General features: G+C 41.9%; 1 protein-coding gene across 1 annotated transcript; it reads left to right on the top strand.

Moving 5' to 3' along the window:
* Positions 1 to 2775: 2775 nt before the first annotated feature.
* On the top strand, positions 2776 to 17675 carry LOC139654553 (transcription factor ETV6-like). The gene is made up of 6 exons (XM_071531660.1): positions 2776 to 2934; positions 9707 to 9841; positions 12779 to 13366; positions 13971 to 14113; positions 15599 to 15699; positions 17030 to 17675. The coding sequence occupies exons 1-6, from the start codon at positions 2871 to 2873 to the stop codon at positions 17130 to 17132; spliced, it is 1134 nt and encodes a 377-aa protein (XP_071387761.1). The 5' UTR covers positions 2776 to 2870; the 3' UTR covers positions 17133 to 17675.
* The last annotated feature ends 4202 nt before the right edge of the window (positions 17676 to 21877 follow it).

Here is a 21877-nt window from a genome sequence, read left to right as displayed (position 1 = left end):
CTGACGGTATCTGTTGCAGCGGCCGCCGATAACCTCGGCCTGCCGGGCTTATCAGCACCGCGGTGTCACTATCTGGATATGGAGGGGGGGGGGTGGGAGTCGGGGGGGGCAAAAAGGGAAGCTGACAATCTAGACAGGGTTTCATTTCATATTGATTGCTCTCTGTGAAAACTTCCTTTGTTTGACGGGGAAACCGAGCACAAGGTTCCTATTACTGGTGTGACAGCGACAGTGCCGGCCAAAGATAACAGCTGTCCGACTCCCAGAGGAAGCGTTTGAGGCCGAGCGATAAGTGAGACGCAAGAAACGAGTAGTTATGCTCCGTGTGGGTGTGATGGACGGCCTGATCGTAGTGACACACTCTGCTGCATGTCTGTTTGTGTGTGTGTGTGTGTGTGTGTGTGCGAGGAGAGAGTGTGAGAGAGAGAGAGAGAGGTTAACCTGAGTCATACTGTAAATCAGGAGAGAGCAAATTCACACAATGAGGTGGCAGTGAGTGTCACTAAATGAGTGTCTAAAACTGTGTTTTAATACAATACTAAAAATACCCATCATCCTTTTATGTCAGACGGTATTAGCGGATTGTAGTTTTAGTTCTACAAACATTTCTCGGAGGCAGAAATAATCTGATTGGTTGAGTTAAACCTCAGTGGGCGGAGCCAAAGAGCCACAGTTTTTCTGCTAAGTAACATTAGACTGAAGCTCAGTGAAAAAGACAAGAGGTAAGAGAGGAGGAAGCTAATATTATGAAGCCTAGCGCTCTGCTGCTAACTGAAAAAATACAATCTATCATACTAAGTCAGTGATTCTCAACCTTTTTTATATCAAGGAAATGATTTTTTTTTTATGATTAATATTTTTATTGGTATTTTCCAGTAGCATACACATGTACATAACATACATTTGAGTAGAGTAGTATGCAGACATCCAACAATAATGGCATGTATATTTGTACATGGAAACACACAGAACACCCCCCCCCCCCAAAAAAAAAAAAAAAAAAAACTAAAAAAAAACAATAAAATGAAATGAACAGAAAAACAAAAACAAAACAATCTCATCATATCTCACTCAGCTTTGATCATGACGATGACAAAAATAATAATCAAATAGTTAAATACAATACAGGCTAAACCAGATCTACAAATAAAAAGAAAAAGAAGGAAAAAAGACGGAATATAGGCCTAACTGAGAATTGACACAGTACCAAGCCCTAGTCTGGACCTCTAATATTAGATAAATATTTTTTCAAGTACCCCAAAGTAGGGCCACGGACCCCCATTTGATGAGATTTTGTCTCTCAGACTCAAATCTGAGAATATTTTTATTATCAGATATGATTTTGTCCAGAATTCCATGACTGTCTGTATCATAGGCAGAGAGATAACAGAGAAACTATGAACAGTCATTCTTCTACATTCTCTAATTGTGTTAACTTCTTGTAAATGAAATAATGCTGAAGGTTAACAATTCATCAGTTTGCTGGGGACCCCCTGGAACCCCCTCAAGGACCCCTGGTGGTCCCCGGACCCCACGTTGAGAACCACTGTACTAAGTTATCTAGGTTAGCTAGTTAGCTAGCTGACCTTCAAGTTCAAACTAGTCATACTAGCCTATAGCTAGCTAGGTAAGCTAGTTAGCTGCTGACCTTCAAAATGATGAATGAATAAATAAAATGATGAAATGAATGAAAAAAGAAGTCGCTGCTATTTATATATTTTATTTATATTTTGACCAGAGTTCCTTCTTTGTCATTCAGGTTTTCCAGTTAGCTAACTTGCGCTTCAAAACAGAGTTTCAGTTAGCTAACTAACACTATTGTGAAAAACTGTAGGTCTTTAGCTCCGCCCACTGAGGTTTAAATCAACCAATGAGATTAGTTCTGCCTCAGAGAAACGTTTGCATAATTAAAACTCAAATCTGCACAAATCTGTATTGTTCATATTCTCCTGATGGATGAATGTTTGCTCTCAGCGTGATTCTTCTTCTTCTCTTCCTCTAAATGTGTTTTGGTCACCAACCAGTGCAGATGTTTTTCTCTCCTGTTCCCACAGCAGTGAAAAAAAAAAAAAAAAAAAAAAAACTCTCATTCCTGTTTCCCCTCCTCCTCTCCCTCCATGTGTCCTCATCCCTCCATACTCAGATTAATAAAGCGGTCTGATGTGTCAGGAGTTCACAACTGAAATAACTGTCTGACCATTTTTCTTATATCCCCCCCTTCTTTTCTTCTCCTTCTTCCTCCTCTTTTATCCTCTTGATTCATTCTGCCTTCCTCCCCTCCACCTCTCATCCTCTAATCTTTTATTCCAACCTCCTCTCCCTTTCTCGCTCCGTCTCCTCCTTCATCTTTTTTTTTCCCTTTATCCCCGCTGCCGTTCCCGTAATCGCTCTCTCCTTTTTCTTTTTTTTTTTTTCCTTTTATCTTCACTTCCTCAATATCCTTTTTACTGCCTAGGCCTCCTTCCTTCCTCTCCCCCCCCCCCCTCCCCTCCCGCTTCCCTCCTCCTCTCCTTTCCTCTCCACCCCTCCCCTCCCCTCCCCTCCTTCCTGTCTTTCCTCCTTTCTTCCTTCCTTCCTCTCCCCAACCCCCCCATCTCACTTCTTCTTCTTCTTCTTCTTCACCACTGATCTCATCCGTCTTTCTTCCTTTCTGTTTTGCTGCTTCTTCTCCAAACCCATTCCCCGCTTCCCCCCCTCCTTTCTGCCCCCTCTTCTCCTCCCTCTCCTCTTTCCTCCTCTTCTTCTTCTCCTCTCTTTTCCTCGGTGCAGGGTTGCAGCCGGTGTTCTGGAGCCGGGAGGACGTGGCCCAGTGGCTGCGCTGGGCGGAGCGGGAGTTCGCCCTGAGGCCGATCACCAGCGGATCCTTCCAGATGAACGGCAAGGCGCTGCTGCTGCTCACCAAGGAGGACTTCCGCTACCGCTCCCCCCACTCCGGTACACTCTTCCTCCTTTTCCTCCTCCTCCTCCTCCTCCTCCTCCTCCTCCTCCTCTTCCTCATTTTCGTCTCAGAATAAGTCGTGGAAGTTCCTGGAAATTCCACACTCTCAAAACGTTACCTTGATTGATTTATTTTACATTTATTCGGTAACACTTTACAATAAGGGTCACTAAGTAAGCATTAACTAACCCTTAATTAAAAGTTAGCTATTGTGTAATTTACTAATGGTGTTCATGTTAACTAAGACAGTGGTTCTCAAACCTTTTCACGTCAAGGACCCCTAAACTGACACAAATTAGACCAGGACCCCCACTTGATAAGATTTTGTCCCAGGGTCCCCCATCTGATAAGATTTTTGCTTTTAGATGTTTTATTACAGAAAGTGTATGAAACCCATCACCAAAATAATCATACATTTTGTCATTGTGTTACTTATGGATGGACTTATAGTGAAAATAAATGATTCCCCTTTTTGCTGGGGACCCCCTGGAACCCCCTCAAGGACCCCTGGGGGTCCCCAGACCCCACTTTGAGAACCACTGAACTAAGGTATTAATTTATACATTATTTAATAGTTTATAAAGATAACTATTAAATAATGTAGAAATTAATATCTTAGTTAACATGAACACCATTAGTAAATGATTACCAGACACATTAGTTAACTGTTAATTAAGGGTTAGTTAATGCTTATTAAGCATTAACTAACCCTTACCTTAGTGACCCTTATTGTAAAGTGTTACCAGTTATTCTTCATGTTTTACTTCTACAAATCAAAACATATTCACATAAAAAAAACCAAAAATTACATGAATTCTTCCATAGGCCTCCAAAAGCGAAGAAGACCCATTTCTATTTCTTACATCATTCTGTAGGATTACTGTGACAGTAGATGTGCTGTTCATATTTCAGCCACATATATGAAAGCTATTTATCCAAGAAACCACAAATTCCAGACGGGGGGGAAGCTGGGGAATCGGGTGAATTCTCTGTTGAAGAATTCGGGGGAATATCTGGGAATTTTGCAGTTGGATCACTTTACAGGATGTGTTGTCCAGCTCGTCTCACGTGTTTTCAGCCCGACTGGAGGGGAAACCAGACTGGGAAACAACGTTAACAAAACCAGTAAGGAAGAAGAGTTTTTGGGGTCTTGGAAAATGCTCCGACTTTATGTTATGGAAAGTCATGGAAAAGCCTTGGAATTTAACACCTGGACTGCAGTGGGAAACCTGAATAAGACATGTAACATTAGGAAGAAAAATCACAAAATGGCTTGATTGCACAAAATGAAACGGTAAAACGGACAGTGCTGAAACGATGAGTGGATCGACATAAACATAATAGATTACAATTTTGATTTTCTATTAATAACTTTTGTCATTTCTGAGTAAAAACACCAAACATTTGCTGGTTGCAGCTTCACAAACACTTAAGATTTGCTGCTTTTCTCTGTTTCATCTCATTATTAAATGAATCCTTTGTGGGTTTTTTTGGCTGCTGGTCAGACTGAAGAATCACTTTGGACTCCGGGAACTGAGATGGGCATTTCTCATTATTTTTGACACTTTATAGACTAAATGACTGATCGATTAATCGAAAAAAATAATCGATAATGACAATAATCGTTAGGGTTGCAGCCCTAGTGGATGAGTCACAGTTGTAAAAATACTTGATAAATGAACATCTGTGAGAAAGCAGTGACCACACCGACAGCACAATTTCATCTCCGGCGTCTCGGTTATCGGGGAAGAGACTCTCCTCTGTTGCGGCGGCTCTTTGTGATTCAAACGGATATGAAGAGTGTTTTTATTTATATACATACAAGCCTCGCCCGCCGCAGGGTCTGAATCGATGTGTTTACGGCAGCACCGCGCCCTGTACAGTGATAATCAATAAGCTGAGCGGAGCGTCAGGCAGCTGCTGCGGTGAGGCTGCTGCCTTTTGTCGTCTGGTAGAGGAAGTAGGAGACGGTTGATCAGGAAGTGCAAACCGACCTCAACTGTCGCCCCGGCAACACCAGGGGCCAGACGCACGGGGAGCGAGCGCACGCATTAAAAAATAATACGCAAAGCATTTTCCACACGGCATACAGGCAGAGGGATGGATTTGCATTTTAGAATAAAAACAGATCTGATGTGTGCATGTATATGAAATACTTTGCATTATTATACCCCCCTTCTTCCTTTTTTTTTTTTATATTTATTTATTTTGCCTTTATTGTTGTTGTACTTTACCGTGTTTCTGTCAATAAGTAATACCTAGGATGATCTTAATATGTTACCGATATCTATTCCCATGGACTGTGTACTACAGTTATACATTTACTACTTAATTAACCCAGCTTAATTATGTAAATGTTTTACTATAGATGTTTTATAGATAATAGGCCAAACAATGTTATACTGTTGATAGCTTGACACTCACATACACAAAACTTGTACATCTAAATTTATTTATTTATTTTTTATTTTTATTTTGAAGAAGCCTGAGAGGGGGAATGGGGAATTGGTCATAAAAAAAAAACAAAAAAAACCCAGATCTGATGTCAGAATGTGTTTACTGTTCACCGCACATGTTCAGTCAGTGTCTTCTGGTGCGGTTTGGGATAATAATGGGATAATAATGAGTGAATGGGAATATGAAATATAAAGATAAGGCAGTGACATAAATCCTGCTCAGGTCTGGAAACGTCTGGGAAATATATTTGGTCATTTCCAGGTCTGGAAAACTGTGGGAATCGGACAAAAACTCGGACAAAAATGATGCAGCAGAGGTTGTTCTGTATCGATTCACATGATATTTCCCACGTTCCCTCCAGTCATAGATCCTCAGATTATGATTTCACATTCATATTTGTTTTGAAGAATAATCCGCAGTTGTAGAGCGATGCTTCAGTTTCAACACCGAGCAAAATCTTCAAGAAAATGGCAAAAATCTGGAATTTTTACAATGAAAAATGAGGATTTGAATGTGTATTTTAACTGTAGAACCCAGTCATAAGCATCACACATCTTTCTATTAGTTGTTTTCAGTTGTTTTGTGATGTGACAGCTGATCCGTCACATTAGAAATATGTTGCATGACGGCTTCATGCATCACAGGTTGATCTGCAGCTCAGGTTCTTGATCTGTTTTTAATCTAAAAGTGAAATATCAGTCGGCAGGGGGTAAAGCTGATGCTGATTAATTACATTTCAATAACTGTTGTGATCGCTCCGCCTGCTGCCTGCTGCCTGGGGCCAGTTGTATAAAGATAGACCTGGTCTTAGACTTAAATGTGACCTTAAGTCAAACTTGCTATAGACACTTACAGTATATTTACCTGTTCCTACTACTTCTTGATTGTTGTAGATCTCTAATGTGTTGTTTCTGTCTCATTCTCTTCTTCAGGCTCTTTCCAAAAACCAAAGATGCACAATCTTTTATGAAACGGCTTCAGTATTTAAACTTCACACTCTGACAGTTAGGCCGACTCGTTGCCATAGCAACAAAATTCTTAACTCAAGATTAGCCAGGGGGAAGGTGGCTATCTTTCCTACCTCAAAATAAGTCAGTCTTAATATTTAGGTGGCAGACAGTCTTAATTAGCCGAGTCCAACCTGAGAATCTAAGACCAGGATCCAGTTGCATAAAGCTAGTTTAAGACTAGTCCAAGCGTTAGACTGGTCTTAGATTCTCAGGTTGGACTAGACCAGTGATTCTCAACCTTTTTCATATCAAGGATGCCTAGTTGAGTCCACATTAGGGCCGTGGACCCCTTTTTGATGAGATTTTGTCTCTCGGACCCAAATCTGAGAATATTTTTACTGTTAGATATGATTTTGTCCAGAATTCCATGACTGTCTGTATTGTAGGTAGAGAGATAACAGAGACACTATGATCAAAACAGTCATTCTTCTACATTCTCTAACTTCTTGTAAATGAAATGCTGAAGGGTAACAATTCATCAATTTGCTGGGGACCCCCTGGAACTCCCTCAAGGACCCCTGGTGGTCCCCGTACCCCACGTTGAGAACCACTGGACTAGACTAATTAAGACTGTCTGTTACTTAAATATTACGACTGACTTATTTTGAGGTAGGAAAGTTAGCCACCTTCCCCCTGGCTAATCTTGAGTTAAGAACTTTGTTGCTATGGCAACAAGTCGGCCTAACTGTCAGCGTGGGAAGTTTAAATACTGAAGCTGTTTCATAAAACATGGCAAATCTTTGGTTTTTGGAAAGAGCCTGAAGAAGAGAGAGAGTCTTTAGAGACAGAAACATTAGAGATCTACAACAACCCAGAAGTAGTATAAACAGGTAAATATACTGTAAGTGTCTATAGCAAGTTTGACTTAAGGTCACATTTAAGTCTAAGACCAGGTCTATCTTTATACAGCTGGCCCAGCTCTGTTTGGGTCTGTGTTGCTGTCAGCCGCCTCGGCCTCGGAGACGACGTCATTTTAGGGAACCGAGCAGATTTCCTGGCTCTCGCTGTGTGCGTTTCGTCTTTTGGGAATTATTAGGGTTTTGTTTCCATCACTTTTTGCCGTGTGACATATTTTCCTTTGTAGCAGTTTGCTTTGAAATAACAACAGGCCATGTCTCTCTTTATTTCTTGGGATCTCTTTTGACCTCAAGTTGCTTGTTTAGGCCTGAATGAGCTGAATGAGACTCATTTAATGCCAAAAAAGGTGTTTCATTATCCGTTTATGGCCAACTGACGAGGCGTGGAGGCTTGTTTGTGTTCGTTCGGTTTCCAGGTGATTGTGATTCCTAACGATAAACATGTATCGTGAACATAGAAGTTGTTTTTTTTTTTAAATCTTTTTAATATAGAATCTGAGTCAGGTTTAATGCATCAGGAGTTGGGAATTTTCCCCACAGCAAAACTTGAAGCTACAGGACAAGAAAGTGAGAACCGAAAGGGGTGTGTTTGTGTCTGTGTGTGTGTGCATGAGAGTGTGTGTGTGTGTGTGTGTGTGTGTGTGTGTGTGTGTGTGTGCACCATCACTTCCTTCATGAGAATCATTTCCTCGTTGCTGTGATGGTGAAGCCTTTAAGAAAACATTTTAAAGATAATGTGTGATGAGTGTGTGTTGCAGTCAGTCAGGATCACTTAACCGTGAAGTTACTGGTTAACGGAGCGAGTGTTTTCCCCCTCCAGGTCCCGTGAAGCGGCGGCTTGTCGGTGTGAAAGTAAAACAAACAGCTGTTAATCATACGAGTAAACGTCCCGCTCGGGGCTTGGTGCCTGGAGGCTGCTGTATGAGGACTTAAAGGAGAACTGCGGCGTCATGTAGAGTTACAGACACATTCACTTCTGTCTGCGTCTGCGAGTTTACATTTCGATTTTTTGATTTTTACTTGTTTTAAAATCCAAATTTTACAGTGTCAAACTGAGTTTGAACTGAGCTGCTGTCCTGCTAAGTGAAAAGACATGGATGGGACAGTTAAGTGTTTTTTAGGGATTACCGTATTTCCTCTAATATTGGCCCGGGCCTTTATTTACCTCAGCTGCAGAGGGCACCAGGCCTTTATTGGAAGCTTATATTAGAGACAGGCCTTTATTTCTAATTCCCTCTGTTTGATAAGTATATTTGCTCATATTTTAATACAAAGCCTCCTTGTTTTCTGATCTGCTTCTGTTGGGGTTCGTTAGGTAGCCGTTTTTTTGTTACTGCGACGCATTACCGATAATTACGGTAATCGACGACGGCACGCTCCAGAGACTTCCGCCGGCCGAGCCGTCTTGTGACATACTGCCATCTTGTGGCACTTGTACGTTACTACAAACTACAGTTACATTATATAACAGGCACCAGGAGTTTACCGGTATCCACCGTTGATTTTTCCTTTGTTTTTTTCCCCGGCCTGTATTTGGGGCCGGCCTTTATTTGTTCGTGTCGACCACGGCCCCGGACATCATCGGAGACCCGGCTTTTAATTGACTACCAGCCACTATTAGAGGAAATACGGTAGTTCCTATTTCCTACAGTTTCACAAGCGCTCCATCCAAATTGTATGGATTTGCACATTGTAATGACATTTTTAAATTGTTGTTTTACGATCGCTGGAAAGATTTGTGTCTCAAAAATAAACATAATACAGTCAGGATTTGTTGTTGTTGAACTTTAATTTATTACATCGCATTGTGGTTTTATTGAATTCTGAATCTCATATCGCGTATCGGATCGTATTCTGAGAGTATCGTCCCATCACTATCCGTATATACACTACCAGTCAAAAGTTTGGACACACCACATTTTTCTTTATTTTTACTGTTTTTCACATGTTAGAATAACAGTAAAGACTCAAAACTATGAAATAACACAAATGGAATTATGCAGCGACCAAAAAAAAGTGTTAAACAAATCAAAACTATTTTATATTTTAGATTCTTTGCCTTGATGGAAAGGCAAAGGCTTTGGAAAGAAATTCATACATAGGATCAACTTCACTATTTATATTTGTCTAAGAAACTCATTTCAAGCCTTTAAGCAGAAGACTTTAGATCAAAATGTCTTTAAGAGAATGAAGAACACAGAACATTCAGTCAGGTTGGTCCAGACTATTGACTGGTGGTGTGTATAGTATATATATATATTCTGTAAATATTCTGTAAATGTTCAGTGTATCTTCCAGTTTTTCCCTGCTGCCTGGGAAGCAGAGAGCCGTTCATGTCTTTGTAGGTTGAACCTGACTCCTAACCTAATTTCCCTTTTTTTTCTGCCGGGGGTTAAATGCTACTGGGAGCCGTGCGGTGACCTCTGACCTCTGTGTCTGTGCAGGGGACGTCCTGTACGAGCTGCTGCAGCACATCCTGAAGCAGAGGAAGCCCCACGTCTCGTATCCCTCCGCCTACTTCCCCGGGAACTCCTTCCACTCGCTGCCGGAGAGCGCGCTGCAGCACCTCAAACTTGAAGGTCAGTCTGGGGAGAAAAACACAAAGTACAATAATGAGGTGAATCCAGGTAAAAGCCATTATCCCTTATCGATTTCCCTATCAAATCTATACCGATCACAAAGGAGGAGATGGAGAGAAAGAGACGAGAGATTTTTTTATATAAATTTCTTAGAAGTCTTAGATGTTTATTTGTTTTCTGCATTAGTGTGTCAGTAGACTGCTGTTTATTGTAAATTTTTGATATTCAGAAACTTTTCATTTCATTAGTTTTGAAAGCATCTTCGCTTCATGGATTTCTTTGACATATGCCCAAGACTTTTGCACAGTACTGTATATTTTCAGGATTCATCAGGCAATGATGGAGAGACAGTTTCATTAATAAGTCAAGTTGTTGAGGAAGATTTCATATAATTTTTAGGGGAGATTTTGTTCTAGCAGTTAATTCAATTTAACGTGTTTGACCCAAACTGATTTAAAGTTGTAATCCTCGAGATTGTTGTTGGTTGTTTTTCTTTAGTCTCCATCTTTGGCACTAAACTGAGAGATCACCTGTCAATCAAACAGTGATGTATTTCACTTCTTGTGAAATAGATCAGACCGAGGCAATTGAACACAGATTAGTATAGACAGGCCAAAATCACAATGAATTCAATTACAAATTTGTTTTAAAATAATTTCTTTGATTCCAGAGTTTGGAGTTGAGTTCGCAGATGATTCTGTTTACTAGTAGAATCGATTCTCAGGATCGGCGTGGTGGAATCCAGAATCGACTCTTTGCAGATTATCTCTTTAAGATAATCTTTTTGTTTGTTGCGAAAGACATTAAAGGGCAGAGTACACTTCTTGTCAATAAATCAAGCAGGGCTCGTCTCTTTGTAGCTTCAACAGTAGAAACATTCCTCACTTGGCATCCGTCTCATCAGGGAAGTAACCTTGACGCTCGGTGAAAATACCCGAGACCGTTTTCTGGCTCTGATCTGGAGAAACATGACACAGCGAGAATCGAGCGTGGCCGAGCGGCGAGCTGCACACTCCACATGTCACATGTTGACAGTTGAACCTGTTCCACAAGGAAACGCTGCTTTATTTAAACAAGCGGCGTTACAGGACGGCCTTATCTGCCCCGGGGTTTACTGCAGGGGAAGTGATCGGCCGGCCGATAACGACTCGTACTGCTGCCCCTGTCTTCCTTGTTTTGAGAGACAGTTTATAGACGGGAATTAGAAAACGTGTTTGGTTTTTTTTTTTTTTACAATCCACCTGCTGTGAATGAAGGAAGCAGACCGAGTCAAAAAGTAGGAACTGACACTTAAAAGTAGAAAAGTGTCAAGATATGAATGAAGATAAGACTTGAGACTTGACTGGACTTGGGTTCTGGTGACTTGGGACTTGACTCTCTGACTTGAGATCTTGTGTTTGTGTAAATGAATTTAAATTCTGTTTTCTGAATTTGTATGGAATGATTGAATTTATTGAAGTTGAAACTGATTCTAGAAATCAAACTCATGATGCTCTTACCAAGTTTTTATCCTATTAAAACCATATTGCATTGAAAAGTCCTAGATATTTAGTTTTCTTTAAGATATTAAATTGATACTGGACTCTTGATTTGTTCTGACTTGACTTGCTGTTCTACATTTAGACTTGAGACTTGACTTTAATGACATCGACTTGACTTGGTAATCTACATTTAGACTTGGGACTTGACTTGAGACTTGTGCCTAAAGACTTGAGACTGACTTGGCACTCGAGCAAAGTTGACTCCTCTGCAGTGTACCATTAGGTTTAAGATGCTTCTTCCAAACCCAAACAAAGACATCTGCCTCAGACTCTTCTCAGATTACATGATCAGAATGAGCAGATTTTCTATTGGACTTCAGTGACACCTAGTGGTTTTTCCTGTGTGTTAAAGGTCCACAGATCCAGGGAGTTTACAGTAATGAGCAGTGTAGAATTTACTGGCAGTGAGGACAAATCACAGCACAGTTAGGTGAATAACAGCAATGGTACTTGGAAAAATATTTAATATGCAAATTTTTGCCTTGAGTCAGCAAAGTATTTCAGGTCCTGCCCTCTTCCTCCACAGTTCACTCATCACTTAATTCCTGTTTCTCATTGTTCCATTATTTTTTTAAAATTCATTTTGTGTATTCTGCTTTTATTTTGACTGTCAAAGCACTTTGTAAACTCTATTTTTAAAGGTGCTGTATAAATAAAGTTATTATTATTATTTTTTATTATATTTTATTTTATTATATTATTTTTTTTTTTTGCCGTTTCTGCTCCATTGGATAGTTGACATAAGAGAGAGATGTGACAAAGGTCCATTTGCCAACTGATCCAGCAGGACGTCCCACTCGTCCCTCATCTTGTTGTGCTGTCTGACGAACTCTGTGGGGTAATGTCCAAAAAAATAAAACCAAAATCTACTGGACCTAAAAACTGAGGAAACCTCTGAGTGGCAAAATGTCTTCAGCTCATCCAGTGGATTTTGTTTGTATTTTTTTGGACATTTTACTACCTGGATGCCTGACAGACAGATCTGTACCGCTAGCTCGTCACATAGTCTGATGTCCAGGAGTTTCATCTCCTCCAGGTGGAACCGGTGTGGAAAAGCAACACCAGTGTTCACCGTGTCCAAAACCGGTGTTGCCAGCTGCATGTTTGCTTGTTATTGTTGTTGTGACTTCCTGCTCTGCGGCCGCTAGCCGCACCTTGATTGCCACAATCAGCTCACCTCTGGCCCCGCCCACTAGGCACACCCACAGGAAATGGTTTTATGTCCCACAATGTCCAAAACATCATTTGAAAAGCCAATTTAGGCAAACAGGGGGATTTGGGCCTGAACACACTCTTGATAATGTAGAAAATATCCTATTTATTTATTGTTTCAATGTATAAAAAGTTGTATATTTCAGATATATATGTATAACATGGCGTATGTTTGTCCTGTCAGAAACGGTACGGCGGGCCCCACGTGGTACGGAGTCCCTCCCCCAGCACCCGCCAACCATCGAGCTGCGGCACCGCTCCCGCTCGCCCCACCACCCGGCCCCCCGCCGCTCCCCTCCAGAGCCCAACCACCCCCGGCCGGGCAACGAGGACCCGCTGCAGGCGTCCTCCCAGCTGCCCGACTCCAACCACCACCTGCCGGACGACATGTACCCTCTGTCCGTGTCTCCGGCCGCCCCGAACGGCCACTGCGCCGCGGCGCGAGAGGCGCCGTGCCCCGGCAGCCCCGGGGGCCAGGAGCCCGTCCCGCCGCGCGTCATCCAGCTCATGCCCAGCGCCATCATGCACCCTCTGCTGCTCAGCCCCGGCCGGAGCGGCGGGGGGGCCGCCGGGGACTTCAGGCACGGCCGGGGGGCGCCGCCGGCCCAGCCGTCGCTGGAGAACGGGCGCGAGGGGAAAGTCCACCCGCACCATCAGCTGGCGCTGCAGCAGCAGCACCTGCTGCAGCAGGAGGAGGCGCTCTACAGGAACCACGTCATCATGCCTGTCTCTCCTCCAGAGGAGCAGACCATGCCCATCGGGCGGATAGCAGGTGAGCTTTAGTCCTGATGAGGTTAAAGGTTAAAGCTGCTGTGCTAGTCTGATCTTCAGCCTGAACGTCCATCTGGTTCCACTCCATTATTCAGCTGAGATTTCCTCCTCGTTAGCCGTTTTCTGTGTGGGGGGGCTGATTTTCCCCGAACCAATCACTAGTGACCGACGTATCTGAACCAATCACTATAGTGACTGATGTATCTGAATTGCTCACTATAGTGACTGACGTATCTGAACCGATCACTATAGTGACTGATGTATCTGAATTGCTCACTATAGTGACTGACGTATCTGAATTGATCACTATAGTGACCGACGTATCTGAATTGATCACTATAGTGACCGACGTATCTGAACCAATCACTATAGTGACCGACGTATTTGAATCAATCACTAGTGACCGACGTATCTGAACCGATCACTAGTGACTGACGTATCTGAACCAATCACTAGTGACTGACGTATCTGAACCGATCACTATAGTGACTGACGTATCTGAATTGATCACTATAGTGACTGATGTATCTGAACCAATCACTAGTAACTGATGTATCTGAATTGATCACTATAGTGACTGATGTATCCGATTTCCTGTCTGGCAGACTGCAGGCTGCTGTGGGATTACGTCTACCAGCTCCTGTCAGACAGCCGGTACGAGAACTACATCCGCTGGGAGGATCCAGAGAGCAAAGTCTTCCGCATCATGGACCCCAACGGCCTGGCCAGGCTCTGGGGCAACCACAAGGTAAACACACACTTTCTGCTGGGACGCCATGTTGGGGAAACCGTCCTTCAACAAGTCCTTAGATACGTGATCTGAGGTTCAAGATCCAATACAACCAGGATACGATGTGATCAATAAAAGTTCAGTGACAACAAAGTCTGACTGTGCAGAATTCTGTTTATTTCTGAGACTCAAATCTTTCCAGCGATGCCATTGGCTGCTAGAATGTAAACAACAATTTAAAAACGTCATTTCAAAGTGACAATAATATAATTTGGATGGAGAGCTTGTGAAACTGTGATGGTCAAGAGTCTCATTAGTGATTACTACAGCAGAATAACATGGAGCTGATATCACCATTCATGTTCCTGACAGCAGAATAACATGGAGCTGATATCACCATTCATGTTCCTGACACAACATACGGATTGGCACATTTTTGTATTGAGATATATTGAATTTCGATGTTTTGTAAGAATATAAGACAAGAAATCTTTTGTCCCAAGTGTGATCATAGGTGTCATTTACACTGGGGACGCTGGGGACATGTCCCCACCACTTTTTGAAATGGCTGATTTTGTCCCCATCACTTTTTAAAAGCATAATTTGTTAAAAATATTCTGAAAAGTAGCTTGCGCCAAGAAATGTTAACTAACAAATGAGAATGCTTTGAGAAAGGTTTATTTGCACAATAAGAAAACATACAATGCAATGTAAATATAGAAGAAACAAATGCGCATCATCCAAAAAAAGTAACATAAGCTAAAAAAATAAAAAAAATCCCCCCTAGCCTACTGATTCTAAAATGACCCAAAAACATGCATGTGCCGATCAGTAACTTTAACAAATTCTTGACTTGTGTTGCAGCTGGATGTGATGCATATGGATGACTGCACTGTGCGGTCGATGTTGTTGTGTGTTTTATGCTGAGTATTTTCCTATTGTCGACTCTGTAGTAGCCTAGGCTTTGCCCTGTTGATGCGCCGTTATGCAATTTTTTTCCTCGCAATAATTATCTACTCTGACCTCATACCGATCCCCCCATTACATTGCCTAAAATTGCATATGTTGAAGACCATTTAAAAAATGTTTTTTCATCTGAGCCCTTATGTCCTCACCACTTTTCAACACAAACAACGCCCTTGAGTGTGATTAAGGTCCGAAATGAAACTAGGTAATGTAGGTTGGCAGATACAGGTGGCTGCTCCTGAGACTTTTATTGCAGTTTTGCTCACTATTTTTATTTATTTATTTACTGTATTTATTTTCTGCTTGATGCATGTATTGTTGTATGTATAATTTGTTATGTCATGTCTTTTTTACGGTGAAGCCAAAGGCAAATTTCCACATTGTGGACAATAAAGATTTGTATTTGTGTTCGAGAAAAGAGAATTTTCCCATTGGAGGTCAATAAAGCATCATATATTATTATTATTATTATTATTATTATTATTATCATCATTATTATTATTACTAATGACACTCTTGTTCTATTCCCTCTCACAGAACAGGACCAATATGACGTACGAGAAGATGTCGCGAGCACTGAGACACTACTACAAACTGAACATTATCAGGAAAGAGCCGGGACAAAGACTCCTGTTCAGGTACATCAGCTAAAAATCCCCCTGAAGCCCTGAAACACTGTTAAAAAAATATCAGCTACTGATGTTCTGCTCAGCAGCTCCAGTGGAGTTTGATATGAGAAAATGTTTCAGGATGTAAAACCTCAGCGGTAAACGTCAGGTTTTGGTGTCAGTCCCTCAGAATCAAAGAGCGAGGGCTTCTTTCTCGAGCCGCCATCTTGCACCGAGAGACGTTCAACAATCATACAGGGAGAGATCCATCAGAGAAGAGGAGAGAGACCAGTTTCTCCACCCACAGGAGCAGGAGAGAGACCAGAATGCACTGCAGCAGAGAGACAGGTTGAGGTTGAGGAAGGGAAGCAGCTGCGATCAGAGACTCGTAAAACCCACAACTGAATGATCGCACTTTCAGGATGTTCAGTTGCACAGACGCTGACCTTTTAATTGAAAACAATACATTAACGGCTCTTTTCTGGAGCTTGTTGAAAGGCATTCTGGGAAATGTAGTAAATCACTAACTGCAGTAGAAGTAGACGAGGCAGGTTGAGGGAAAGTGGGTTCACCAGAAAAGTAAATTACGACACTTCATCACTAAATAACTCCTGGAATTAATTGAACATCACAAACTGATGATTTCTGAAAGTGGATTTTTCCTTTAAAGAACTTTTTTAAGAAACACTTTTGCTCTCAGTTATAGGCAGAGATAGGGACTCGAGTCACATGATTTGGACTCCAGTCAGACTCAAGTCACACTTTTAATAGCTTGAGACTTGACTTGATGCATGAAGAGAAGACTTGAGACTTGACTTGACTTGGGTTCTGGTGACTTGGGACTTGACTCTGACTTGTACTCTGATGACTTGAAAAGGTTTCTAAAGTCTTGACTTGAGATCTTGTGTTTGTGTAAATGACTTAGATTGAAAGTGATGAGATTTGTTCCAGCAGACGACTGAATTTAAATTCTGTTTTCTGAATTTGTATGGAATGATTGAATTTATTGAAGTTGAAACTGATTATAGAAATCAAACTCATGATGCTCTTACCAAGTTTTTATCCTATTAAATCCATATTGCATTGAAAAGTCCTAGATATTTAGTTTTCTTTAAGATATTAAATTGATACTGGACTCTTGATTTGTTCTGACTTGACTTGCTGTTCTACATTTAGACTTGAGATTTGACGTTAATGACTTGCACTTGACTTGGTAATCTACATTTAGACTTGGCCCTTGACTTGAGACTTGTGCCTCAAGACTTGAGACTGACTTGACACTCGAGCAAAGCTGACTCGGTCACACCTCTGGTTCTAGGACTCGCACTCATGACCGAACCGCTTCCCTTGTCTGTTCCAGGTTCATGAAAACCCCCGACGAGATCATGAACGGACAGACGGACCGGCTGGAGCACCTGGAGTCCGACACAGACGAACAAATCTACATCAAAGAGGAGTGCTGAGGAACTCTGGGGAAAAAAAAAACGAGTCCGACCCGCGACCGACTACTACAGCCGCCGATGCCTTCAGACGCAGCTTGAACAATCGTCGGGAAAACCGGAGCGCATGGACGATTCGCTCAGTCCGACCCAAACAGAGACGCTCCCGCTCTCTCCAGATTGCCTTTAAGACTTTATTAAGACTTTATTTTCCTCAAAAAAAAAACAAACTGCATCAACTGTTTCTATCTCCTGACGGATGGAGCTTAAAGGAGAAGTTGGGAGGTAGAACTCTTTCGAGGCGTTTGGTAACACATTCCCTTTCTCCCTTTTTTTTTTTTTGAATGAACTGCAAAAGCCAATCACTTTGTGCTTATGTCACTTTTTTGATGATTGTTTTTTCTTCTCCCCACATGCATTATATACTATGGGATTTCGCCAATTGTGAAAGTAAGAGTTGGGGTGTGTGTGGCAGGAATGTTTTCACCATGGAATAAACCTTTTTGATCAAATTGTACGCTCTTGTGTAGTGCAGAGTTGCTTCATTAAAAAGTATATTCTTGAAATATTACAGTATATTACATGAAAGAAACAATTTAACATGTTTGTTTTAGAGTTTTTTTACTCTTTTACTCCCAGATGTTAAATGTTTCATGTCACTTCTGGGTGGAAAATGTTTGCTGAAATACAAAAAAGATCCACATGATGGCAATACTGGACTAGTTTTGGAGGAAGAGGACCAGCAGCAGAAGCTCTCCAGTTCCACAGTTCAACACCGAAGTCATTACAGCGTGATTTATATGTATAAAAAATAAGATTATAATTCGGAATAAGAATAACTGATGGGAAATGAGACGAAGCTGCACACTCAAGCTTTTGATGCTTCTCTGAATCTGTTTGAATGCAAGATGGTCACTGTTTGGCTCAGTTACACGAAAGTAATCCATTACTAATTACTCGTTACTCATTTCAGTGTTACTGTAGCTACATATTGCGCCCTGGCAGCAGTATTTCGTTACACTACTTTACATCGTTACATCCCCAAAATTAGAGATTGCGTCTTTTATTATCTTAGAAAATCAGAGTTTAATCAATTGAATCTCCTGTGAATGATGAAGGAAAGCAAACAGCGCTGATGTTCGATGTTTCTGTCATCTTTCAGCTTGATCAATTCATAGTAATGTCGGACCATTTCCAATATCTGCCAATTCTCATCTAATTGATAATGGGAAAATCACATCTGATATTTAAATGGGTTTGATAACAGAAGTAACGGCTCATTTCTTTTGGATCAGCCGTTTTATAACGTTACTGACACTGAAATCCGAATTGGTTCCGCTCTCACTCGTCACCGGGGAAAGTAATCGGGTTACTGTAACGCGTTACCGCCCAGCAGCTTGCTGAGCGCGCGCTGCGCTCTGCGCTCCGGAGTCTCCATAAGTTAGTGCGCACCGAGCGGAGCGGTTAGACCGGGAAGGGACGCAGCGGAGCGAAGACTGGAGGCAGAATCTGCGGGTCGGGACCGGTTCACTTTGAGAAATTAACGCTGTAGATCTTTCATAAAACTGTGTGATCTTCCATGTGACTGATCACCGAGGCGCTCCGTCAGGACGAGAAAAAAAGCTATTTTATCCCACCGACCCTGGACTATACCGGGATAAAGGCAGGAGGTTTGGATAGAGGGGGATCTCAGCTGAGCGGCGGAGGAAATGTCCATGCCGACGGTTCAGAAGACGAGTCACCGTGTCTGAGACCAGAAGGAGGGCTTCGTTTCTCGGAAAGCCGCCGCTCCCGTTTCCCCACCAAACTGCAGGACGCAAATGTCTCCGGACCGCAGGCTCACAGCTGGATTGTAGCAGCAGCCTTCCGATGGTTTAACAGGGCGTGAGGTGCGGAGAGGGAGTGGGACGAAGACAGGTAAGACTCATGTTCTGCCGAGGAGTTTCCCCGAGAAACCCGCTCAGCCTCTCCAAGTGTTTCACCTGAACACCGTCAATATCCAATCAGGTCTGGAATAATTGCCGCGGTAATGAAGCGCCTGCCCTGATCTATAGGTTTGATCAGAAGAGCAGGGATTGCCAGTCACTCGCCCTAATATTTTACTGCAGAAATATTCATCTTAACATTTCAGTCATTTTATCTCTAACTGAGTCTTAAAATCAGATTTTTCTTTAAATAAGTGGAAAACCCGCTCAGTGTGGAGAGGTGATGTCACCTGCTCCCAATGCAGATTCACTTATTTGAAGAAATTCCTTAAATCAAGTGTCATTTTTTTTATATATATATCAGTGCAGATCTGCCTTATTCTGCCTGCTCAAGACATATTTCCACTTGTTTCTAGAACATTTCTGAAATACTCTAAGTCAATCTGCATTGAAGTTAAGTGGAATTTCCATATTTTTTGGTGAAAAAACATCAAGATTGAATATGAATCTATAAGAGATTGACATATTTTCTATTGTAGTGTCTATAAAATTGCTTCAGAAAGCAGCCAGTGAAATCTGTCCTCCAGGTCTGCCAGGTCTTCTTGACACTTAACCCAAAACCCCATAAGATAAGCTGCTTTATCAACACAAAGTGTGATCTCAGCTGAATTCAGTCAATTATTGAAGGAGCTAAGTGCATTTTTTTTTTCCAAGTGTTGCTCCCCGGCTCTGAGCTGAACAGCCAGGCTGAGCAGAAAGAGACCAGACTGGTTTCAGAGGAAGGAGTCAGCAGAGGATCACAGGCTCTAAACTGTGTTTCTAACTGAAAATAATCAAAACAGATGGGATTTATTGAGCATCCTGACCGGAGGGTTCTGGAAACAAGTGTTTTCTCAACCTGTATGACCATATACAGTCAGCAGAGCACAACATCCTTTTTAGAAGTAGACTTATTTCTATATAAATATATGACTTGTCGTTACTGGTAGGTGTGGCAGGATAAAATCTAGAGACAAAGCAGCAAAAGGCTTCGGCCACAGATTACATTATTACTATAAATCTCTGTCAGGATAATTACCAAGCTGTCTGGAAGTCTCCTTATTTTTAATGATGTCTCCATGGTCTGACCTCCTGTGCTGAGAGACGGAGGCTCTCCTCTGAAACACTGTTCGTCTTCTGATGGAGAAACCCAGAGACAGTGAGCGGGAGGAGAGAGCAGAGGGAGGGAGGGAGGGAGGGAGGGAGGGAGGGAGAGGTGGAGGCTGATCTCACCGCCATCACAGTCACAAAGCCTTTAATTTGCCTGGTAAAACAGGGCAGAAGGGACTTGACCTGGTTCATTAGCGCCGACACGTTTCAGGACAGGAACACGACACACGGAGGAGACTTCAGATACAGGACCGGACCCAACAGGACCGGAGGACAGGAGACTAAACACTGAGCACAAAACATCCAGGTTGACAGACTGAACCGGTGTAGCAGCATCATGCAGATTAGAGACAGGAGGCAGAAACAATCTGATTGGTTGAGTTAAACCTAGGGCTGGGAAATATATCGATATTATATCGATATCGTGATATGAGACTAGATATCTTCTTAGATTTTGGATATTGTAATATGGTGATATGGCATAAGTGTCTTTTCCTGGTTTTAAAGGCTGCATTACAGTAAAGTGATGTCATTTTCTGAACTTACCAGACTGTTCTAGCTGTTCTATTATTTGCCTTTACCCACTTAGTCATTATATCCACATTACTGATGATTATTTATCAAAAATCTCATTGTGTAAATATTTTGTGAAAGCACCAGTAGTCATCCCTACAGTATTGTCGCAATATCGATATCGAGGTATTTGGTCAAAAATATCGTGATATTTGATTTTGTCCATATCGCCCAGCCCTAGTTAAACCTCAGTGGGCGGAGCCAAAGAACCACAGTTTTTCAGCAAACTGGCAAACTTGAATAGCAAAGGAACTCTGGTCAAAATCTAAATACAACAAATAAAAGGTAATTACTTCTTTTTTCATACATTCCTGACCATGACATTCATGATGTTGAAGGTCAGCTAGCTAACTAGCTAACCTAGATAACTTAGTATGATAGATTGTATTTCTTCAGTTAGCAGCAGAGCGCTAGGCTTCATAATATTAGCTTCCTCCTCTCTTACCTCTTGTCTTTTTCACTGAGCTTCAGTCTAATGTTACTTAACCAGAAAAACTGTGGTTCTTTGGCTCCGCCCACTGAGGTTTAACTCAACCAATCAGATTATTTCTGCCTCTGAGAAATGTTTGTAGAACTAAAACTACAATCACTGTTCCCCAATCACTGTGTTGTCAGTAGATTTAGGAGCTTTTCAGACCCCTGGCGACTTTATTTCTCAGAAGTGAATAGCAACAAATCCAGTGACTTGTTCAGACCGTGGGAGCGATGTTAACGTGTCGACTCAGCTGATAAATCAGTACAGCTGATGCACTTACATTTGCACTATTAGCTTGTCTAATCCAAAGAGGGTTTGCTTCCCATAGGCTACACAGTGTAGCTGTAGCAAATATATTGATATGCAAATTAGCACATGACATCATCTGGTGACTTCCAGCAACTTTATGAGCGGCCAGTAGCTGTCAGTGATGTTACGTTAGCGAACGATCCGATTCTTTTCAACGGCTCTCTGGTCTGAACGAAGGGAGCCGAGTCGGACTTGGTGAGCTGTTCTTTTATCACTGTGCCCAAATTTCACTGCCTGCCCTGAATCCACTTAACCTGACACACCAGATTATCTGATTTGCACTAAAATCTGTTTTGCACAAAAGTTCGGTATACTTGTTTTTTTTTTTATTGTGCCAA

The sequence above is a fragment of the Centroberyx affinis genome, unplaced genomic scaffold (assembly GCF_046629955.1).
Source record: "Centroberyx affinis isolate AG114_WGS23_722 - 3 ecotype Tasmania unplaced genomic scaffold, CSIRO-AGI_Caff_v1 ptg002106l_1, whole genome shotgun sequence".
Classification (NCBI taxonomy): domain Eukaryota; kingdom Metazoa; phylum Chordata; class Actinopteri; order Beryciformes; family Berycidae; genus Centroberyx; species Centroberyx affinis.
The sequence above is the reverse complement of the archived record's forward strand: the minus strand, read 5'-3'. Positions and strand labels throughout refer to the sequence as shown.